This window comes from Phalacrocorax carbo, chromosome 1 (genome assembly GCF_963921805.1).
Source record: "Phalacrocorax carbo chromosome 1, bPhaCar2.1, whole genome shotgun sequence".
Taxonomy (NCBI): Eukaryota; Metazoa; Chordata; class Aves; order Suliformes; family Phalacrocoracidae; genus Phalacrocorax; species Phalacrocorax carbo.
Window position 1 is genome coordinate 88,559,965 of NC_087513.1, and position 20,907 is coordinate 88,580,871.

Here is a 20,907-nt window from a genome sequence, read left to right on the forward strand (position 1 = left end):
GAGGATCCCAGAACGCAGGACTCCAGGTGTAGCTTCACCAGGGCTGAGTAGAGGGTGAAGATCACTTCCCTTGACCTGCTGACAATGCTTTTCCTAATGCAGCCCAGGACATTTCTGGCCACCTTTGCTGCGAGGGTACACCACTGGCTCATGGCCAGCTTTATGTCCACCAGAACCCCTCATGTCTTTCTCTGCACAGCCCCCAGCGTGTACTGTTGCATGGGGTTATTCCTCCCCAGGTGCAGGACTTTGCATTTCCTTTTGTTGAACTTCATGAAATTCCTCTCTGGCCAGTTCCAGGGCCCGTCCAGGTTGCTCTGGATGGCAGCACACCGTCTGGTGTATCAGCTCCTCCCAGCTTTGTATAAACTGTAAATTTGCCGAAGGTGTACTCTGCCCCATCATCCAGATCGTTAATGAAGATGTTAAACAGTATAAGACCTAGTGACAGGATATACCACTAGTGACTGGCCTCTAGCTGGACTTTGTGCTGCTGACCACAATGCTCTGGCTCTGGCCATTTGGCCATTTTTTGATCCACCTGACTGTCCACTTATCTAACCCATGCTTTGTCAGCTTGTCTACAGGAGTGTTATGGCAGACAGTGTTGAAAGCCTCATTAAAGTCAAGGCAAAAGACAACCACTGCTCTCCTCTCATTCACCAAGCCAGTCATCTCACTGTGGAAGGCTGTCAGGTTGGTTAAGCCCGATTTCCCGTTTGCAAGTCCATGCTCACTACACCCGACCACCTTCTTGTTCTTTATGTGTCTGGAAATGGTTTCCATGATTTCTTGCTCTGTTGCTTTTCCAGGGATTGAGGTGAGGTTGACTGGACTGTAGTTTCCCAGATCCTCCTTCTTGCCTTTCTTGAAGATAGGAGTGACATTTGCTTTCTTCCAGGTCTCAGGAACCTCTCCTGATTGCCACGATCTTTCAAAGAATGGCCCTGCAATGACATTAGCCAGCTCCCTCAGCACTTTTGGGGCCCCTGCTCAGGGGCCTGGGATTGCTGAAGGACGCTCTTACCAGTAAAGCTTCCTCCTGGGTCACCTGCCCCTGCTTTCCACCTTTCATACATTTACTTTTTATGTCAGAGTTTAGTCAGGACCTTGCTCATCCATGCACACCTCCTGCCACCTTTGCTTTTCTTCTTGTCAGGATGAACCACTCTTGAGCTTGGAGGATAAGATTTGATATCAAACAGCATGTTTCTATGAAAAAAAAAATGGGGTTAGTACTACCTGCTTCAGTGGTCAGCATTGTCCAGGTTTCTGCCCATCAGTGATATCCTGTACCAGTGACTTTTAGAGTCCAGTTAGAAATACAGCTATCTTCCTGTCACCTAATGAGAGGCTTCTTATCCCAGGGCCCCCTTACTAGGCAGGTATTTCTAGGGTCCTTTCATAGGTGTGGAGAAAAGAGAGGCTCCTTTGGGTGAAGTTTAAGAGCAACCCCAATTGAGAACTAGAATCATCCCCCGGAGGAGTCTCTCACCTTCCAGTGACTAAGAAAAAACCCTCCTACTTTAAGTACCCGACATATGCAATAACTGCTTAAATTAAAAATACTTCCTCCTACTGCTTTTGTGTCACCTTTCCCATTAATTGCATTGTCCCCTTGCTTCCATGCTACTAGGCAAAGAGAACATCCCTTTGAACTCAGAATGGCATCATCAGCTTGATATGGCTTAAATACAGTCCAATTAAAAATAAATAAAGGTAGCATTTCCCATAAGTCAGATGACCTGAAATGCCTCCTTCATAAAAAGGCGTTGCTAATCCAGGTTTTTTCTGCTTGTAGGCTCTTTTCTTAGGGGTCTTTTGGGGTGACTGCAGCTCCAATCACGCTAACCTTGTTTAAGCTCACCCATTTCCTTTCTGTGTCCTTACATGCCTACTCATTGTTGACTGTTGAGTTCAGCTTTGCTCTTGCTGCTGGCTTGCAGCCTCTTGCAGGGTCTGAGACTAGCGCTCATCCAAGTCTTGCAGAACAGCATGTGAGCGATAGCGGCTGGGTGAGATCATGAGATAAGCTTTGCTGACCATTAGCAAAACAATGGACTGTATGCTCAGTGCTGTTAAATACACAAAATAAACAGGGAAGAAAAAAAATAGGTTGCTTGTAACAATCACGGTCACAGAATGTTCAGGAGGAAATGAGATTCTGGAAAAGATTTTTTTTTTTTAAGGAATGCAATTGTTTCCATTGATTTCTAGGGCTTTTTGGTGTTTTCATGTTACTGGTTTCTTATCTCCAGCCAGTTAGATCTTGCTGCCTGATCCTGAATCCTGCCTTGTAGAAAGGCTTTTGAATTATGTCTAATAGGCTGAAGCAAAGGCAACATGGGTTGTTAGTCCGATCAAATTAGGAGGTGTGCTCTGTTGTGCAGAGTGTAAAAGATTTTGCCATGTCAAGCAGTCAACAGGGAATTAGGGGAAATAGGCATTTTTAACGGGAAACTTGTGTTTGAAACACAGCAGTGAGTCGTTTCTGTTCTGATTTCTGTGCCTACTTTTAAGCCATATGTTTGCAGACCCTCTAGCCTGTCCATGTATTTGCTAGATTTTTATATTTGATAACTCAGTTTCAGTGCCACATTTTCCCAGATGTTTTAGAGATTTGGGAGAGAGCACTCCTTTTAAATACAGCTGTCTCTCCATCTCAGGGCAATGACAGCTGTCAACACCAGATGTACAATGCAAGATGCAGCAACAATTAGTAACCATTTGCAAGCCAAAATGAAGGAAGTAGTGTTCTATGGTGATTAGTGAGCAGCCAAGGACAGGGATCATTAAATCAATTAGAGTGCTTGGCAAAAACTCAATGAACAAAATGAAAATACTGTTACATTTTTGGCCACTTCATAATTAACTGCGTATTTTCTCCCATGTTCTGAGGAGAATCACCACCCTTAATTCTGGGCTGCAAAATAAAGACCCCCGGTTCATAGGTAAGACATAAAACAACAGTACAAGTTCATGTGGCTGATGTATGTAGAACGACCAAGGTTTCATAGCTCTGTTCAACCATTTTGCTATATGTTGTATATTGCAGAGCAAGCATTCCTCTCTGCAGACATGAGTGTATTATACTCCACACAGTTTGCTTTGCAGATATCAAGAATGGCTCTAACCCACCAAGCACTATCACCCCCTTTCTCCCCCAGGGAGCTGGCTGTCCTGGGGAGACCCATACCCATGCAGTTATTTTCAGTCAGGGTAGAAGCAGCTGAGACAGCAAGAGCTGGATGAGCATTTCATTGCAGCAAAGGACGGTGATTTTGGTCCACAGGGAGCCCTTGCAGCAAGGACAGCATCTCAGGCAGGCTCTACCAGGCATGTCGCTGCTTTCTTTGCTTCTTTGGTGATGCAGACATCTATTCCCAATGGCTCTTTCTCCTTTTGTCGGTACCTTGCACTGTATGCAATGCTTTCTTTCCATAAACTATTTCAATAGGAACTAGCAAATCCTCTTCCTGTATTTGTGAGAAGGCACAGTAAACCTCATCATGCTGGTGCAACATCCCCCAGCTGTCTGAAGGAGGAAGTGGAGAAAAATCTCTTCTGTTGGCTGTTGTGCTTGGCTCCCTGTACAACTTCTAGGTCACTGTGACAGTTTAGAAACCCAGCCTGGGTCTTCTCCCCTATCCATGCCTCTCCCATATGTCTACCAAGACCCAGGTAAAGAGCAGTCCTAATCCCCTATCTGAAGTTAAGGCTTCCCAGCCCTACCAGATTTTCTTGAATGGACTGAAGGCCTCAGGGATCAGGCTGGCTTTGAGTCCCTTTATTTAGAAAGTCTCCTCGACAGCCAGTTTAGAAGTCAATTGGGGAGGTAGGGAAATAGTAAGCAGGGGAGTTTTATGGGCCCTTCCACCAACACTGCTGTACAGACAGCCCTAGTCAACCCTGGGGAACGGGGTCATTTTAATTTCCTGTTGTAAGAATGACCCATCTGCTCCTTGGTATCCCCTTTTCAGAAACAGACAGACCTGCTGACAGCACGGGAAAATACAAATAGAAAGCAAATGGATGTCAGTCTTGGGCTGCTTGACTGAATCCAATGTGAGGGAGATGATACACACAGAAGAGCCCAGTAATTTTCTAGATTTGAATCCTTTCAAACTCCTGAGGAAACAGGCATGATTTTTGCTTTCCAGAAAACAAATGTCTGGAAGACTTGTCAAAGAAAGGCTCATTAGACTGACAGAGCTCCTTTTGTTCTGGACACTGTGGTTTTCCAGGGTTATTTATGAAGAAGGTGTGGTCAGACAAGTGCTGGAGCAAGAGGAACTGTCCCACTGAACAAGACGTTCTCCTGGCACAGTGGGAAACCTGATGCCTCTTTCGAGAGCCAGTAGATTAGACCAACCTTAAACCCATGTAGAACATCAGTGGGGAGGACTTCCACAGAAGGACGCATTTGCCTGTTTAGTGAGTCACTGATGTTTTCTGTGTGTCGCAATGTTGCCATGAACCTGTATTTGGTGTCTCTGCTTGTTCAACTGTGCTGCAAAATCAGGAAATGGAAGCTGTCCATAGCTCCTGTTACATTAAATGGTTCTGACCACTTGGCTTTATGGGCTTTGATGAAATTACCTGGAGCCTTGCAAGGCCTAGGTGCACCCACGCACACCCAGATCAGCAAAACATCAGCTGTTCTCTGAAGCAATTGTCAGTGATGACATATTTTGTGACAGGAAATCATTGCAAAATGCCGGGTTCTCAGGATTAAAACCTTCTGTCCTGCTCAGAAAAATAATGCAACTGGTATGTTCTAAACATAGATTCCTTTGGATTTTGTTCTGGGACAAAAATCAAAACCACTTTTTAGGATTTATTGTCTAATCATTAACGCCTGGGCAGTTTGTTACTGTTACAATCTGATTTTCCACTGGAAAAAAAAGAAAAGTTAAAGTTCAACCACAACCATTGAGTTTGCCCATGCCAATCAAACAAGAGACAAGCCATTACGATATCTCACTAAATTGTTGCGTGGATAATTCCCTTGGCAATATTAAGGATTTAGAGGCAAGACTGGTAGAGCCATTAATATCATTTTGATTCACTAGCGTAACAGAGTTCAAAACGGCCTTGAATGATTGCATCCTTATCAGACTAGCTGAGGTAGCCCTCTCGCCGTGGCTTCTGGTGGAATGACCCAGTAAGAGCTGCAAGGTAGGCAAACAGAAAATATTCCTGCTGATCACCCGACAAGGAAGCAATGGGGAAAGAAAAAGCAGGAGTTCCCTGTGCCAGAACACGTCTGCTGGTGCATGTTAGAGCAGACCTATTCAGCATCTGATTAAGATGATTGGATTTTAAGTTTATGGTGATATATGAAGTGTAAACAGGCAAATGAAAACCCCTAAACAAACCAAAAAAAGCCTCCTCTCCTCTTCTACTAAGCTCTTTAAAGCTTTGTTCTACCCAGAAATAGTACCAATTTTCCAATTCACTGCCACCTTATGGCATTTCAGAGAGATAACACTTCACTAATTTCTGTCGGATGCTTCCTATTTTCAGGCAGCCTCCCTGGGAACTTGAATGTTACAGAAATACACCAGCTGTAAAACTGCCCCTTGCATCCAGATTTGGGATAATATTAACGCCTGAGACACTGGATTATTCTTGCATGTGAAAACTGATCATTAAAACGTCAATTCTATTTATATTTGCAGATTCTAAAGGGAGGTCATTTCATCAGCCAGGGGGCCAAAAATAAATATGAACTTTGCAATGTAGTCAAAAGAGAATCTTTCAGTCTAAAAAAGCAACTAGCTCACTCATGATTCTCCCAAATGATTTTAATTGCCAGTCCACTTTTGAAATTGAGGATGAAAGCTTAACAGATGCCTGTATCATGTGTTTAGGGTTTTTCTGAGAGTAGTCGTAGCTAAAGAAAGAATCTATGAAAAGACTAACAGAAATTGGAGATATTTTATAGTTTCCTATCCCTTCAAATAAACAATAATCCTCCTTCAAGCACACTCGTGTGGTTTTCTGGTGGATGGGAAGATGCTACGACTTGAATGGACAGGCTTTGGAGAGCTGGTTGGTTAATCATTACTTGGAAATGTGGGCAGGATTGCCTAATAGGAAACAGAGCAGCTGGGATTTTTGTAGTGCGCATTCCCCAAGTGGAATTATCAGTAACCAAGAGTTTTGTGTTTGATATGGATTGTTATGGTACTGAAGAGGAAACTGGGTGATTTTAGGGAGGGGCTTACCATATACAGGAGGATAAGTGCGAAGCCGTTTTCCTGAGGTAGCCTTGTTCTCTGTAAATGAATGAAGTTGATTTCCCATTTGTCTTACCAGGTTGCAGACTCGCCATAAAGCTTGAAGGGACATTTTTCAAACAGACACAGTCAGTGTATATTATGCATTGGTCTGCTTTTTATTTACTACTGTTATGAGTAACAACAAATACTAAAGCAAAGAGCTCACCCTCCCCCACCTGCTGTTTTTCAGGCCGCCAACTTTTTCAAGTAACAAAGCTCAGCTGTCTCTCTTAAGTCGGTTCTCCTGTTTATGTAGTCTTTGGAAAGAACTTTGTCAGAAAACAAGAAAATGTGATTTGCATTGGCATTTTGGTGCTTAAGGCCAAAAAAATAATTTCAGGCTCATGACCAGAATGTCTGGTGGTGCATTTCTGGTAGAGGAGAGCTGGACACTGCCTACTTGGATGTTTACTTTGTCTTTCATGTTAGATCGCTCTTTAGAGAACTAATTCAATCTGTAGCCCTAATTTTTGACAAACAGCTGTGGCTGGGGTCAACACCTCTACCAAAACAGGAGAGAAAATGGCATTTTTAATGGTTGGTGGCTTATTGAGACTGCGTCTCAGCCACATTTGATTGAGTGGTGTCTTAGAGCGGGGCTGGAACGATGAGCACAGGAGGGTGGTTTGGGGTGGCTGCAGTACCACTCTAGTATTGTGATTTCAGGCTGTCTCTTTTAGTCCTTGTTAGGGCACACCACTCTTAAATGTCAGGTTTCCATCTGTACAGAGCTGCAGAGGTAGCTTATGATGAATCAAACCTTAAACAATTCCAGGTCCTTTGTAGTAGGTAAAACCATTCATCTTTTATCAGGCAGGAAAAAAGATTTCCAGCAAACCAAGCACCCCCGGGGTGAGCAAACTGCTGAACAGGACCATTTTGAGAGACTGGGCTTGTTTTCTGCTTTGGAAAACAGATCTTGTAAAGGATAAATTTTAGCTGCCTTTGGCCAGGTCTTTGTTTGCTCACATAGTGATGTTCAGAACGGGACTGAAAAAGTAAAAAAAGTGGGAAAAAAAGTCTGGCAATATTTTGATGCCTTGAAAAGAAAGCAGCAGCTCTCAGTTTGACTCTATCACTGGCAAAAAGTGCTTCTGCTAGTCCCAGTTATTTTGTTTGTGGTATAAACCATTCTGGCAAGAACACTTTTTTTTAATGTCATAAGCAAGCAGTGCTCAATTTTTTGCTGAGGTCTGCCAAGTAATTTTACTGAGGTCACAGCAGGGAGCATTACTCCAGCGCCTGCTTTGCCAGGGCTGGGAACTGATGCCCCCAGGGATGCTTCACAGCCCTGAAGAAGTGCGGGCTTTTCCAGAACAGTGCCTGGGACTCTGGCCAGGGCCAAACAAAATCCATTCACGGTGGGACTGAGATGTGGGTATGAGGGCCATTTTAGTGGCTGTAATAAATATGGTGTTTCCTATAAAAAGGTCTCGCCAATAACAGCTGAATTGGGAGAACTTCCTAAGAGTCTTGATCATCTTTGCACATTGACTAGCTCCATTGCTGCAAAATGTTTATTATCACTTCATATGTCACCACTGCAACTTCCAGCATACTGTTGTCATATTTTCTTAACAAGCCACCTCACCACATCGCTATCCCTTTCCCACAGCAGCGGAGTTCTCCCACCAACCACACTAAAGGCCTACGGATGACATTGCATAGGGTAGCAAAGGCCAGTTCAACGTCTTTTGTCTTTCACAGCTTGAGAGGGATTGCAGGTGGGCCCGCGGGAACTGACTCCTTGACGTTTTGGGTCACAAAACCGTTATTTTGGGCAGTACCTGAGGGGCGACGGGTACCTCCCCTCGCGCGCTAACGACCACCCCAACGTACAGGGCGGCGGCCGCCGCCCTGTATCCTCAGGCTCCTCCTTCGCGCTGCACTGAGCATGCGCACCCGGTGAGGTCATAAAGGTGAGCGGGTGCTGCCCGCGGTCCCGGGTTTAGGGATTGGTCCGTCGGGGAGAGCTGGATTGCGTCTTCAGGCCGCCTCATCGCCGCCAGCCAATTGGAGCCCGCGTTCGTTCTCCGCCTAGGGCTGCGGCTTGAAACCGTCCCAGGGCTGTGGGACAGAGCTCTCTGATTGGCTCTCCCGCTTCGGCTCTCTTCGGGTTGGTCCGGCGATAGCCGGAAGAGACGGCTCCTTCCTATTGGCTTCCCGACCGCGCTGCTAGGGCGGCGGCAGCGTTTTCCGATTGGGTCTCCCTTTCGCTTCGGGGAGACTCGGCTATGCCTGTGATTGGTTACGATCCACTACGGGCATTTCCGTACCGACCTCGGCATTGGTCCCGACGAGGCTCGGATGTTTCCGTGAGGGCCTCGGGCTGGGGGGCTAGCGAGTGCGTCGGGCTCTTCGGCTGGGTATTCACAGAAGGCGCTTAGGGCCATTCCGCAGCGTAGGGCGGCGACGGGCATAGGCGGCTGCGCAGCTTTGGCGCACGCACAGAGCGCAGCGGCAGGAGGCCGGCACGCAGCGGAGTCAGCAGCGGGGACAAAGGGACTGATCGGCAGGAACGGGGAGGGGGGGCCCGGCGGGAGGCAGCCGGCGCCGGGAGGGAGCGGCAGGAGGCTCCAGGTGGGCGGGCGAGTCCCACGTGCCCTGGGCGCCCGGAGAAGCAGCAGCAGCGACAACAACAACAACCGCGCCGCCAGCGCTCTGAAGCCGGCTGAGGAGGAGCCGGGGAGCCGCCGCCGTCATGGCCTGCGCTGCCGCCGCCGCCCGCCGCCCGCAGTGCAGCGTCCCCAGCCTGAGCCGCCGCCAGCTGCCCCTGCGGGCGGAATGAGGAGCCGGGCCGGAGCCGCCGCCTCAGCGCCGCACTGAGGAGCCTGAGTGAGGGAGCGAGCGAGGCCGCCCGGGCCGCTTCACCTCTACTCCGCCCGCCGCGGATCCCACCGCGCCTGCCGGATCCCCTTGCGAAAGGCTGCATCACCTCCTGTCGGCGGATCCGGGAGCCCCGAGATCCCTCCGCCGGGGAAAAAATAGTCCCGTTCCCTGCCGCCTCCCTCAGAGGCGAGGGGGAAGGAGAAGAGAGGGGAGGGGGGAGGAAAAGGAGGAAGAAAAAGAAGAAGAAAAAAAAGAGGGAAAAAAGAGAAACCCGGCGGCGGGATCGGAGGAGCCGGGCCGTGAGCCTCCGCCCCATGTGACTGGCGCCCAGGGTGGGGGCAGCGAGGCCTAGCAAACCCCCCTCGCTCGCGGCCAGGAGCGGGAGCGGCGCCGGCGGGGCTGCGGACAGGGCGGAGGCGGCTCTCGGACCCACCGGCGCTGCCGGGAAGGATGGTTGTGTGAGGAACGGGTGGCAGGAGGAGGAGGAAGGAGAAGCAGCAGCAGCAGCCGCCGCCGCCGGCGGGCGAAGAGCGCGACAGAGACCGCGAGGGGAGGGGGCTTCCCCGGGGGGGGGAAGGGGGGAGCCCGGCGTTTCATGTGGCGCGTCCCGCCCGTCTCCTCCAGCTGAGCGAGCGAGGGAGCGGCAGGCGGGCCCGCCGAGCCGCCGGGACGAGGCGGAGCGGGAAGGCAGGAAGAGAGAGGTGATCGGGGCAGAGCGGGAGCGGGAGACCATGTCCGGGCGGCCCAGGACCACCTCCTTCGCGGAGAGCTGCAAGCCGGTGCAGCAGCCCTCGGCCTTCGGAAGCATGAAAGTTAGCCGTGAGTATCCTGCCGCCCCGCGCGGGGGGGTGGCGGGTGGGGTGGCTGGCTGTCCGTCTGGCCCTGCCGGGGCTTCTCCCCTTCCTCTGCCGAGGCGGGAGGCCGAGCCAGCGGCCCCGGCCCCGGCGGAGGCAGCTCCCTTTCTCTCCCCTTTCCCCCCCTCCATTAACCTTGAATAGGCGCACGCCGCCACGCTCGGGGCCTCTTGGACAAAAATGCCGGTTGGTTTGTCCTCTCCCTCAGCCTCAACCGCTGCCAGCGTTGGAATCGGCCTCTCTGTTTAATTAAAAACCCCCTTCCAACCCCCCGCACCCCGCCTTTGTGAAACCGATTGGGAGCTTCATAGCTTGTATTCCCTTTTTATTCCAACCTCTCCCCCCCCCAAAAGGAGGAAACGAATTGCGGGCACGCAGGTATGGCCGTGACATTCACGTTCATTATGTGTTTTTAACCGCTCCTGGCTCCGAAGGAGAGAGCTTGGAAGATTTTGGTTTTTTCCCATGCACCATAGATCGGGCGTGAGCACCTTTTAGTCCAGCCCGTTTAAAAAAAAAAAAAAGGGAGAGGGGGTTACAAAAGGTGTCTCTCTAATATTCTCCAGGCTCTGGTAAAACGCTCAATAGAAGGGATAAGAAAATGGTTATTTTGACGTGTGAGCCTATGGAGTACCTATTTCAGGCTCGGCATGCCTTTTCCAGTTTTCTGATCAGAGGAATATTTTTAAGAATGAGGCCTGTGCTTTATTCTGCACAGGCATGTTGGAAGTTGTGTTTAATATGTGCCCGTCCTTCATATTCTGGCTTGTGGGATTAGCTGGTTTAGTACGTGAATGAAAAATATGTATTAAATACGAACGAATGCACAGGGTGAATGGAAAAAGGCCCTGTTCTGAGTTGCTAAAGACTGTCTGTATGTTTATAATAGGGAATTTAACTACTGATTTGAGTGTGTTCATATTAACAACTAAATTATTCTTTCAGATTCATATTAATAGTGTAGTTTTGAGAGATATTTTCCTTCTCCTTGTGGAAACGCATGGTGGCATCTTTATGGGACCTGGAATGCTTGATATGCATTAGTGTTCAATTGATCTATTTGATACTTGCGTACAGCCACACCTGACATGGCTCTGTGCGTGCATGCGTGCATATATATTGCATTGCTTTAGCCATTTCACGCCAAAGAGCTCTTAAGATTGTGAGCTTTTTGACAGGTCAGGAATTTTGACATTTTTCTGCACCGAAATGTCTTCCACTGCGGTTGAAGCCTTGAAAAAAGCATTTGGCTCAGAGTCTGTGGTCTACCTTGTATCCGCATGATCAGTGTGCCTGCAGCACTTCAAAAAGCATGGGTGCAGTTAACCTGTATTAGCAGCATAGGAGTGTGTGTTTGATCAGGTCCAGCATTAGCATTTATTAAGGATTCTTGATTTGTGTGGAGGAAAACTGGGTGACTCCATTTTAATTTATTGATTTACTTTATGCGCGTGTGGAATAGGGAACAGGTCTTGTTGATCAGTATTTCTGCAGGTGGCTGTTGAAACCAAGCGAGACCTAGGCCTGTCATGCTCAGCAACTAAATTTGTCTTACTCAAGCTCTACAGTTTAATTCTTGAAAGGTCATTGATGCTCTTTTCCCATTTATTTGAGGTCAAAGACTAAACAGATGCTTGCCTGTGAAGAGGGTGCTAACTGATGCAGACTAACAAGTTTGCAAATACGATTCATTCCCAAGTGTATAACACCGAGGGGGAAACAAAGGCCGTAGCATAAAGCACACACACTTGTGATAACCCCCACAGTCGCTCTAGTCATGTGCTCCTGGTCCTTCTGCTGTCTGGCAAAAAATGTCAGAACAAAGCAAGAGAACCACAGGCAAGGACTCTGTGGGAAATGCAGTTTATATTTTCAGTTAATTCATCCATGTAAGACAGTCCAGGAAGTTAACTTTTTATTTTGCTTTGTAAGGGAGAAAAATTCCTGGGTGTCAAAAAGGGTTATATTTTTCTGGCTCTCATGAGTTATGGTAGCATCTTATGGCATGGTATAGGGAGCTAGCTGTTACCAGTGTTGAGGGCTTAGAAAAAAAATTACTTGTCATGAACAGAGAGTTTGCTGGGCTTTTCCATTTTGCGGTATATTTACAGACTGATACTTAGCTTTCACTGAAAAGGGCTCAGAATGCAATGGAGACAAAAGAGTCCCTGTGAGGTAGGCAGAAATTGATGGCTTGGTATCTTCCGAGTCTCTTGGACATCTTTAGTACCTCTGTCTTGGTGCAGGTCTTTTCCAAGTCGTTAGGGAACAGAACCTGACTTGTTTGATGTTGACCTTTTTGCTTATTTTTTTGTAAGCCTGGAGTAGCAGTGAAATTAAATGATGAAGTCACTCTTGCTGTGGTGTGTCTGCAGCTATTGCCACTCCTTGCTGAGCACGGTAACGGTTATCTAGAATGGACAGATCCAAGCAATGAGGAAAGGATTGATAAGTAGTTGGAGGAGGCCTCACTGACCCTTGTGTTACCCGAGAGGAGCAGTACTAGAACTGTACAGTGATTGCTCTTTTCCCCAGGGTATATGGGGGAGAAAGAGTGAGCAAGGATTTTTCATCTCTCTCCTGTGTAATTTATTAGGTGTAATTTATAAGACTTTGTTCTCAGAAGTTGGTAAGAAGGCCTGAGCCGTGAATGAAAGAATGGGAGATTACCAACCACGGCTTCTCCTCCGGTTTTTGGGAAAGATGACATTCCATGCATTCTGCTGTCATTGCTCTGTGGTAGATGTTACAAGGGTTTTAACATCCCTGCAAGAGTAGGAACCCTGTGGCCTTTGTGTATCTCTTTCAAGCCATACCAGCATCAAGAGTACCTTCTGAAATCTAACTATTTTTTTGATTTTTCTGTTTATATTTGGGTGGTTTTGAAATCACTCCACCATTGTTTCCACCCCACCAAATGGATTTCTAAATTGAAGTAATTCTTAAGTAGGCTTTTGTTTGAGTGGGTCTATATTGCTGGGTTTGTAGGCTTTCCCTGCGCAAAAATGTGCATCTGTTCCTTGTGTTGAGCCTGTCCCTCAACAGGAGGGAGCTGAGCTTCCAGTTTTCCCGTTGCTGATACTACAACCTCCTGGTTTTAGTATAAGAGGTATGAGCTTGAAGCTTTCTTTTGTTCTTCACCTAGTTGTTCTTGCATTGAGTCCAGATGTACATTGTTTCCCAAATGGGACAAAAATAATCCTGAAATATAAAGGATAGTCATGCAACACATGACCAAAAATATCTGTATAAAAATAGAAGTCTTGAAGTTTGCAGTTTGAGAATTTTCATCTAATGACTATGGAATTGATTATTTCTTTTTTTTCTTCCTTGAGCTTCTGGAAAATAAGTGTTTCAAGTAACACTGAATCCTTGTAGACAGCAGTACTTATTGTAACCATAGCCAATTATCTTGCTGGTCTGCAGAAAATAATGTCATGGCTAATGCTTGCCGTGAAGAGTTTTTTGCTCCATATGTGTGTCATGGCTCTGTAATTGGTTATGCAGAATTTGTTAACTTGGAGGGTGAGGAAGGCAATTTTATTTGCTTTAGCTAATTCTCATGTTGTACACATACTCTTGGTTGCAAAATCTAAAGGACAATCTTGTCATAATTAATTTTGGACTCTCTGGAAGAATGTTACAGTGGCGCCAAACTTGGTTTTTGTTGAAGTTTTTCTTCTCTTCCCTTCTCTTCTTATATTCACTGGGTTTTTGTACTGTATGATGTCCTAAAAGCACAGTGGCTTGGTAAATCTACATTGCTGTGTACTGTTCGCACTTAAATGCTGGCATTTAAGTGTCATGCATCTTCCGTTAGTGTAACGACTCTTTAAAAAAGTGGCTCATGAAGAAATAAAGGCTGGGAGGCAGTTGTTTTGTTGGTAGCGACTCCACAAGCCAGGACGTAAAAGTGACTGCTTTTTAGGTAGCATGAGGCATCTAGGTGACAGTTTAGTTTAATACTGTGTGATGTCCATGTAGGTGTGTAGGAAGAGCCTTGGAAAAGAGCACCCTGGGCAGCTTCAGTGAGAAGGAATGAGTGGGGCTGTTGAAACTGGCAAAACAGCTGAGATAATGCCACCTTCTGTTTCTCAACCCAGTTAGGGTAGGGCCCTCTCTATTGCTTTGATAGCAGTTTCTGCCTAATTGGTTTCTGAAACTAGAAGCCGCCCATCCTGCTCTCCTTGCTGGAGAGAGGAAGATCACTCCCTTCCAGAAGCCTGCTGAGTGTTATGTGTCTGGCTGTCGCTGATCCTAGCCCTGTCCAGCTTTCTGACTGCTGCTGGGTGAACAGCTCTCCTTGTGCCTGAGCTTGAAAAAATTGCACTAGCGGGGTCAGCTAATGACCACGTGTGCTACAGTGAAAAGTGTCTCATGCTATAGTGCCCTGAAGTCGTGTCTTGCAGTCTGAAAAGGGATAAAATAGCTGTCTGCTGTATTTAATTCTAATGCTGCCAAGGTGTTTTCTGTTTATGCATGACATTAGGGGTAGTTGAGCAGAAAAATAACTAATAAAAAAGTGAGGCCTGTCAAATGAGAATTTGATTATTCTGCTGTACCCCCCACATCTTTTTTTTCCTGTGGCTTGGTGGTTTGGTTGGGTTTTTTTCTTGTAAGACATATTAGGGTTTATCCTGAACCTTTTCTTCTCATTCCATCACTGTTCTGCACATTTCCCTATGCTGCTTTCTGGAGGTGATCCTCAGTTGTATTATCACTTGATTCACCTTTCGTATTTCTTAGCAATATTTTAACCATCTACACAGCTGTGGAAACCCATATGGCTTATGGACTATGTTCCTTGTCTGTATGCATTCTGGCTCTGGAAGTTGTTGCATCACTTATCCATTAATTTGATAGGACCTTGTAGGTGTCACAAAGCAGTGGTGGTTTATGTACTCTGATCTTTTTCTTGGGGGATAAGAATAGAAGTAGTTCTTTGGTGTATGTTGTCAAAGATCACCCCACGGGCTGGAGGGTTTCCCTCTACTGCCCCAAGAGTTCTTCTATCTAAAATAGCACTTGAAGATATAATACATTAGAATTAGAACATAAAGGATTTTTCCAATATTGGTGTCCACTTTATTCATCTAGGTCTTCATAATGATACAAATCTGTGGGATATTGGCTGTTGCTGTTCCCTCACCCCATGTTCTTTCTTGAACTGGATGGATGAGTGATATGAAGAAGATTCTGAAAGCCTATAAGGTGTCTGTGTCTGCAAAAAGCCTGCAGTTAAAGCTTCCTGCTGTGACCAACTCTAGCATTTTCTGAAATGAATTAATGCTAAACCACTTAGTTATTTGAACACATGGCTAATGATGTGCAAGGTGGTTGGAGAACACTTGCAGCCTCTTGGTTCAAGCTGTTGGAGTCTTTTTGTTTTGAATGACCTGGTGAGTCCCATTTTAAATTGGATGGTCTGTTACCTTTGGAGTTTCCAGAAATTTCTATATACTCAAGACTTGAACATTTTTCTGGAGTTCTCTCCCTTTTGCTTTTGTTAAAAAAAATTAACTTTACTCTGAGGATTTTTAATCACCCATAGCTAGTGCGGGAAGTGCTAAAGTGGCTGTCACCTGCAGAATCTCTGTGGCTGGTGGAGTTACTTGGCAGCTTTCTAAATTCAGTGAGCATCGGCCCAGTGCAGCCTTGAAAGATGAACAAAAGCCTTAAAGTCAAGCAGCTATGACAAGGAGCTTATTGAAATTTTAAATGTCTCACGAAACAGTTCTCATTTTTCTTTGACCCAAGTCCATACAAAATTCACAATTTTGTCTTGTCAGCACTTTCTTCAGTCAGCCACGCAAATAGATGCACTTCTGTTTATGTGTGTTGGAAATAAATGCTAATTACAGCTTTTACAGCATGGTAAGAAAAGATGCTCCCTCAGCCATGAAGGCTCAAACCAATAGAGTTCTGTATAGGTCAGACCACCTCTTTTTAGGTGTAAAACCAGGAACCCCCTTGGCACTTCTCATCTCAGAGGTTGTTGTGGAAGTGCTGCATACTGCCTTTGGGGAAGACATAAGATTAGAGGCATGATGGTCTCTGCCGCTTTATATTTTTGAATTGATTTAATGTGTAGCCATATATCGTATGCATTGCAGCCATCTGGTCTTAAGGTGAGAAAGGCGTGAGATGTGGTAGCAAGATACACCTCTGTGAGAAATGGCTACATCATCATAGTCATGCTCAGACAAGGCATTCCTCGGCAGTAATGCTGTATCTCGTTGAACAGAAGCCTGAAATGAAGCTCTACCTGCACCTTTTGCAAACTAGATTTGGGTAACTGCTACAAGCGGAACTGCTTTCACCAAATCTTCAGCATCCCTCCTGCCTGCATTGATACTGGCTACCATGCTGTAGAGAGAGTGTCAGTTGTCTAGGTGTAGTCCATGAGACAGCGCATGTTTGACTCAGTCCTATAACCACTAACAGTGCTGCTGCGTGATGTTCTGTTTGTACAGTAGGAGAGATGAAATGAGGTGATTTCAACAGATATCCATGTTGGAGACCTTACTGAAAGCACTTCTATATTGCCCTCTGAGAATTGTCAAAAACGTGGATGCCTATAGGAGTCATACTGATGTGCCTCTAAAAGAAGTGGACAGTGATTTTTCTTGTACGATTGTTGCTATCAAAGAGTCTTTTCATTAGGTGCTCTTTCCATAGTTGACATGTCTGTTGTTCAGCAAAGGAAATAAAGCAAAGCAGTTCATTCTGTACTTTCATCTATTGCAGACGGGAAGTAGATCTAAGCATTTAAGGCAATTTGTGTTCTCACCTAGTCTGTCTTATAATGGAAGAAAGGAAGGTGGTAAGATAGCTTGTCAATGTCAAGCACTGAGGGCTTTTTTTTGAATGAAAGCCATACAGCAACAGCTCCTTCCGAAGGAATGGCACCTGTCCTTGCCAGGAGTGTTGCCACTTCTCCTTAGCAGCGGTTCCAGTATTTTCTGGCTTAGCCTCATCAGCTGAGGGCCTGTTAACTTAGTATCAATACCAGTGCTTCGTGCACATGCACTTGACTATTGAGTTGATACTAACTGGGTGAAAGCGAGTTGCCACGTATCTTCCATGTGATTAATTGCTTGATGATTTGCAAGGTTTCTGCATCAGTAATGTGGAGTCCATTTAGCTGAAGGAATAACGCTCTGGGGTTGCAGAGAGTCTTGGTGCCTGCCATAGGAAATACACTTTATCTTGCTTGTATGACTTTACAGCTAAGAAAACCTTAGCTTTGTAACTTTATAATAGGTCTAAATAGGGCCAAGTGTCTTTTGCTTTGTAGGTTGTAATGACCAACGTAGTGATGTTGAAAGTAATGATGACACTTATGCTAGTATTATGATAAGGTTGAGTTGAATTATTTAGAGCAAACTGCTAGTATTTTTCCTTTGTTTAGGTAGCTTCTGTTGATTTTATTTCTGAGTCTGGAAAGTGTCTCTTAAACATAATGTATCACAGGAATGTGTAGTGGTGTAGTTACATTGCTTGACATGTCTCTTCAGGCAGTTGGACAGAATTGAAGAAATGTGCGAGTAGTTCAAGTGCCTGACAGTAGATGATCACAGTAAGAGACCTGCTGATCAGAAGAGAAAGGGAAGATATTCCTGATTGATACCACTGGCTAAGTAACGCTGTAGAGGGTATATGGGACTCAGGAATACTGTGCTGCTGTGCATGCATGAAGTGTTTTGAGTGTAGTGGCAAAAGTTGCCACAGGCTTTTGGATCAGAGCACTTAGAAGGAGGGAAATTGGGTGTTGGCTCTGAAGTTACAACCAGAAGGGAAGCAGCAGCTGAATTTTTCCAACCAAGGCAGACTTCTTACAGCCACAACTGTAAAACATTGTCTGTTTTGACTTTTTTAGTAGGAATATAATTCTTGTCGGCTACAAGCCCTGTAGTTCAAAGAAGTATCTTTTGCCAGGAATGCAGGCAATTGTTTAATTTTCAGACAGGCCAAGAATATGTTTTGCAGAAAGATAAACTAAAATGTGGCTGTTGCTGCAAGGAAGAATATGATTTCTCTTGCAGTCTATAAAGAGGAAAAACTATTTAGTTGCATTTGCTAGCACCAATCTGTGTGGTTTTCTTGATTCACACCCTGTTGCAAGCAGTTACATAGAACCTATGTTATTACTTGTATTCCACCTCTCATGTGCTTCATTTAAGTATTTGTTAAAAAAAAAACCAACCAAAACAAAAAAAAAACCCTAAAAAAAACAAGCCCACAATGAATTGACCTGTATGAGTGGGTTTCCTTGAGGGAGGAAGGGGACACAAATTCATCAGCCTAAATAAACAGAATATTTGGTTGTTGGCCAAATAAACATGAATCATTTGGCATGGATCTGTATCCCTGTGAATGGAGTCCATAGCCATAAATGAATTTCTCCACATTTGTGGGAGGTTGAGTATCAGCATCAGAAAGAATGTTTTGTGCCTTACTGAGAGGATAAAAGCTTTCTGGCAAGGCATATTTTTTGCAGGTGGGTTAGATGTAAGGCTTCTAGAATGGTTTTTCTTTATATATACAATTGCTCAATTGAAACCTAAAGAAGCAAAAAATAATGTCCTGGTGAAGATCATATCTGTTGACCGTTTCACTTCTAATCTTGCAATCTTAGTCATGATTGGCTTGGGAACTATGGGTATGTATAGTGTAATGCAATGTAGTAGTTGCAAGTTAATGGTTTTTTTCCTGTGTTCCTTGGAGAATAGAGAAACCTTACTAATCAATTTTCAGTTTTAGAGACTTTGACATAGGTTTACAAAAGTTGTTCATTTTGGATTACATGTTTTAGTAACCACAACGGACTGCAGAGTTGATTTGAGTCTTGGGGAAATGCTTTAAAGGCCCATGGAAAGCTAGGTGGTTTTTACTGTTTGTCTGCTTTTGTTTTCTAGTGGATCAACTAGTGAATGTACTAGAGACAAAACCATGAGGTTTGTGCAGAATGGGAGAACTTTACTATTCCAGAAATTTTGGGCCTGAACTATTGATGATATTTGTTAGTGGCAGAGCTTTTACTGCAGCTCCCAGAAGGGAAGGTACTGGCTTTTTAGGTTGAGCTCAACTTTGAGCTTGCTCTTCTTTGATCAGTGCAGCAGGCGTGAGTTAGTTTGGGGTTGTGTATAGATTTTTATTATGCAAGTGACATGGGGATGGCAGTTGAGTATGTTTGTTGGACTCTTTACGCGTCTGAGTAATAAAGTTCACCAGTGAATTCTCTGAACGTCATTCAGTTGGAGTGTGTTTTAGAAATGTAGTTGGCTTAATAGAAGATCTTCATAGAGTAATGAGTGCTACCAAATCTGCAAGTCTCTTCTGCTTCATGATATGCTTAACCTCAATGGACCGAAGCTTCTCTTCATCTGGAGTTACTGGCTTTCAGTGTCCATGAAAGCTGGCAAGGGCATTTGTGGGATCTGTGACAGCAAAAGAGTGGCGGCTGTTTTCCCAGGAGGCACATCTGAAGTGCCTGCGGGATTTGGCAGGCAGGTATAGATATTCTTGAGGCAGTAAACGACGTTTTCTGTGTGGTGTCAATGCTTTGGCTTTATGCAGTAGCCTGTGGATTTTTTGTAATATGCTAGATTATTTTTTTTCACTGGTAATGCTTGAGCAGTTCATGATTAACTGTAAATCTTGATTATAGTGGGCCAGCTCTAAAAGGGAGTAGTGCAGAGATATTAATGCTATGTCCATAACTTCTCATAATTATGATACTTCAGAAATATATTGAGGCAGTGACACTGCCGCATTTCAAAATATCTGGTGAAAGCCTAATTTTCATTCTTACCTGGTGGCATAATTACAAAATATAAATTTCTTGTAGAGTTACCTTGAAACGTGTAGTAGCTGCGTATGCTTTTTAGTTTATTTGGACACTGGGGGCATTGTTTTGGGTGGGTGTTTTTTGTTTATTTTGTCTTTCTGAAGAGCAGCTAGAATCAGGAAGGGGTTCCTGGCAGACTGGGTCAAAATCAGTAGATTCCAGATGAGAACAAATCATGATAAATTGTCCTCTAGCAGCTCCTTTTACTCTGTTACTTTTTATGTGTATTTGTGAGTGTAGAGGGCAACACACACACATGCATTGTCAGAAATATGATATGGAGGGGAGGAGATTATCTATGTTTCTGAGATCTGGAATTTAAACCTAGACCATGTGTGAAAGCTTTGCCTTAGAACTTATGCTTTAAAGCCTTTACAGACTGCTTTAAAATGTTCTGCCAAATCTGGGTTGACTAATTGCACTTCTGCAGACCAAACTTGGGAGTAATGTTTTAATACTTGAACAATAATTGTTTTGTCAGAAATAGCGAACTGTTTCTCATTTGACTTCACATGATACATTCTGTGACTTGGTAATATCCTATCCCACTAACATTAACATTTAATTTTGATGCTGCTAAGGAAGCTGCATTGCAACTTAATGTGCCATCTTCTATCACTCTAAATGCCTTTTTCGCTTTGAGTGTTGTGGCTACGGGCGACTTCTGGGAGACTGGTTGCAGGTTTTGTGTTTAGGTTGTCAGCAAGCCAATTGTTAAAGAACTTACTGGTAAGGTAGGAAATGGGATTTCTGACTTTAATAAATGGTCGGGATTTTTGTGTGTATATGGCTGTAAAATTGATGAGTTTTAAAACTCATAAGAGATTAGTTTTCAATTAAGGATAGTGACTATGACTTTAAAACAAGACTTTGCTTTCATTCAATGAGTTCAAAAGTTTTTGGTAGAGGGGAGGCTTGAGACATGCTGAAAAGGTGCTGCAAATACTTGCAAAATAACTAGCGAACTTATAACAATCTGTACTGAACTCTGGGATTCAATATCCATGGATTTTTTTCCAGGATATTATTACAAAAGCAAAACAAACACCAAAAACCCCAAACCAATTATAACCCTATACTTGTAGCAGGT

The 20,907-nt window shown here is 44.8% G+C and overlaps 1 protein-coding gene across 2 annotated transcripts in view; it reads left to right on the top strand.

Moving 5' to 3' along the window:
* The first annotated feature begins 8,577 nt into the window (after positions 1 to 8,577).
* Positions 8,578 to 20,907, top strand: part of GSK3B (glycogen synthase kinase 3 beta) — a 155,338-nt gene continuing 143,008 nt past the window's right edge. The window contains exon 1 of one of the 2 annotated variants that reach the window (XM_064465752.1): positions 8,578 to 9,932. In XM_064465752.1, the coding sequence (XP_064321822.1) occupies positions 9,845 to 9,932 (88 nt within the window). In that variant the 5' untranslated portion in view covers positions 8,578 to 9,844. The remainder of the gene's footprint in view (positions 9,933 to 20,907) is intronic. The other variant, XM_064465759.1, reaches the window with a different exon arrangement.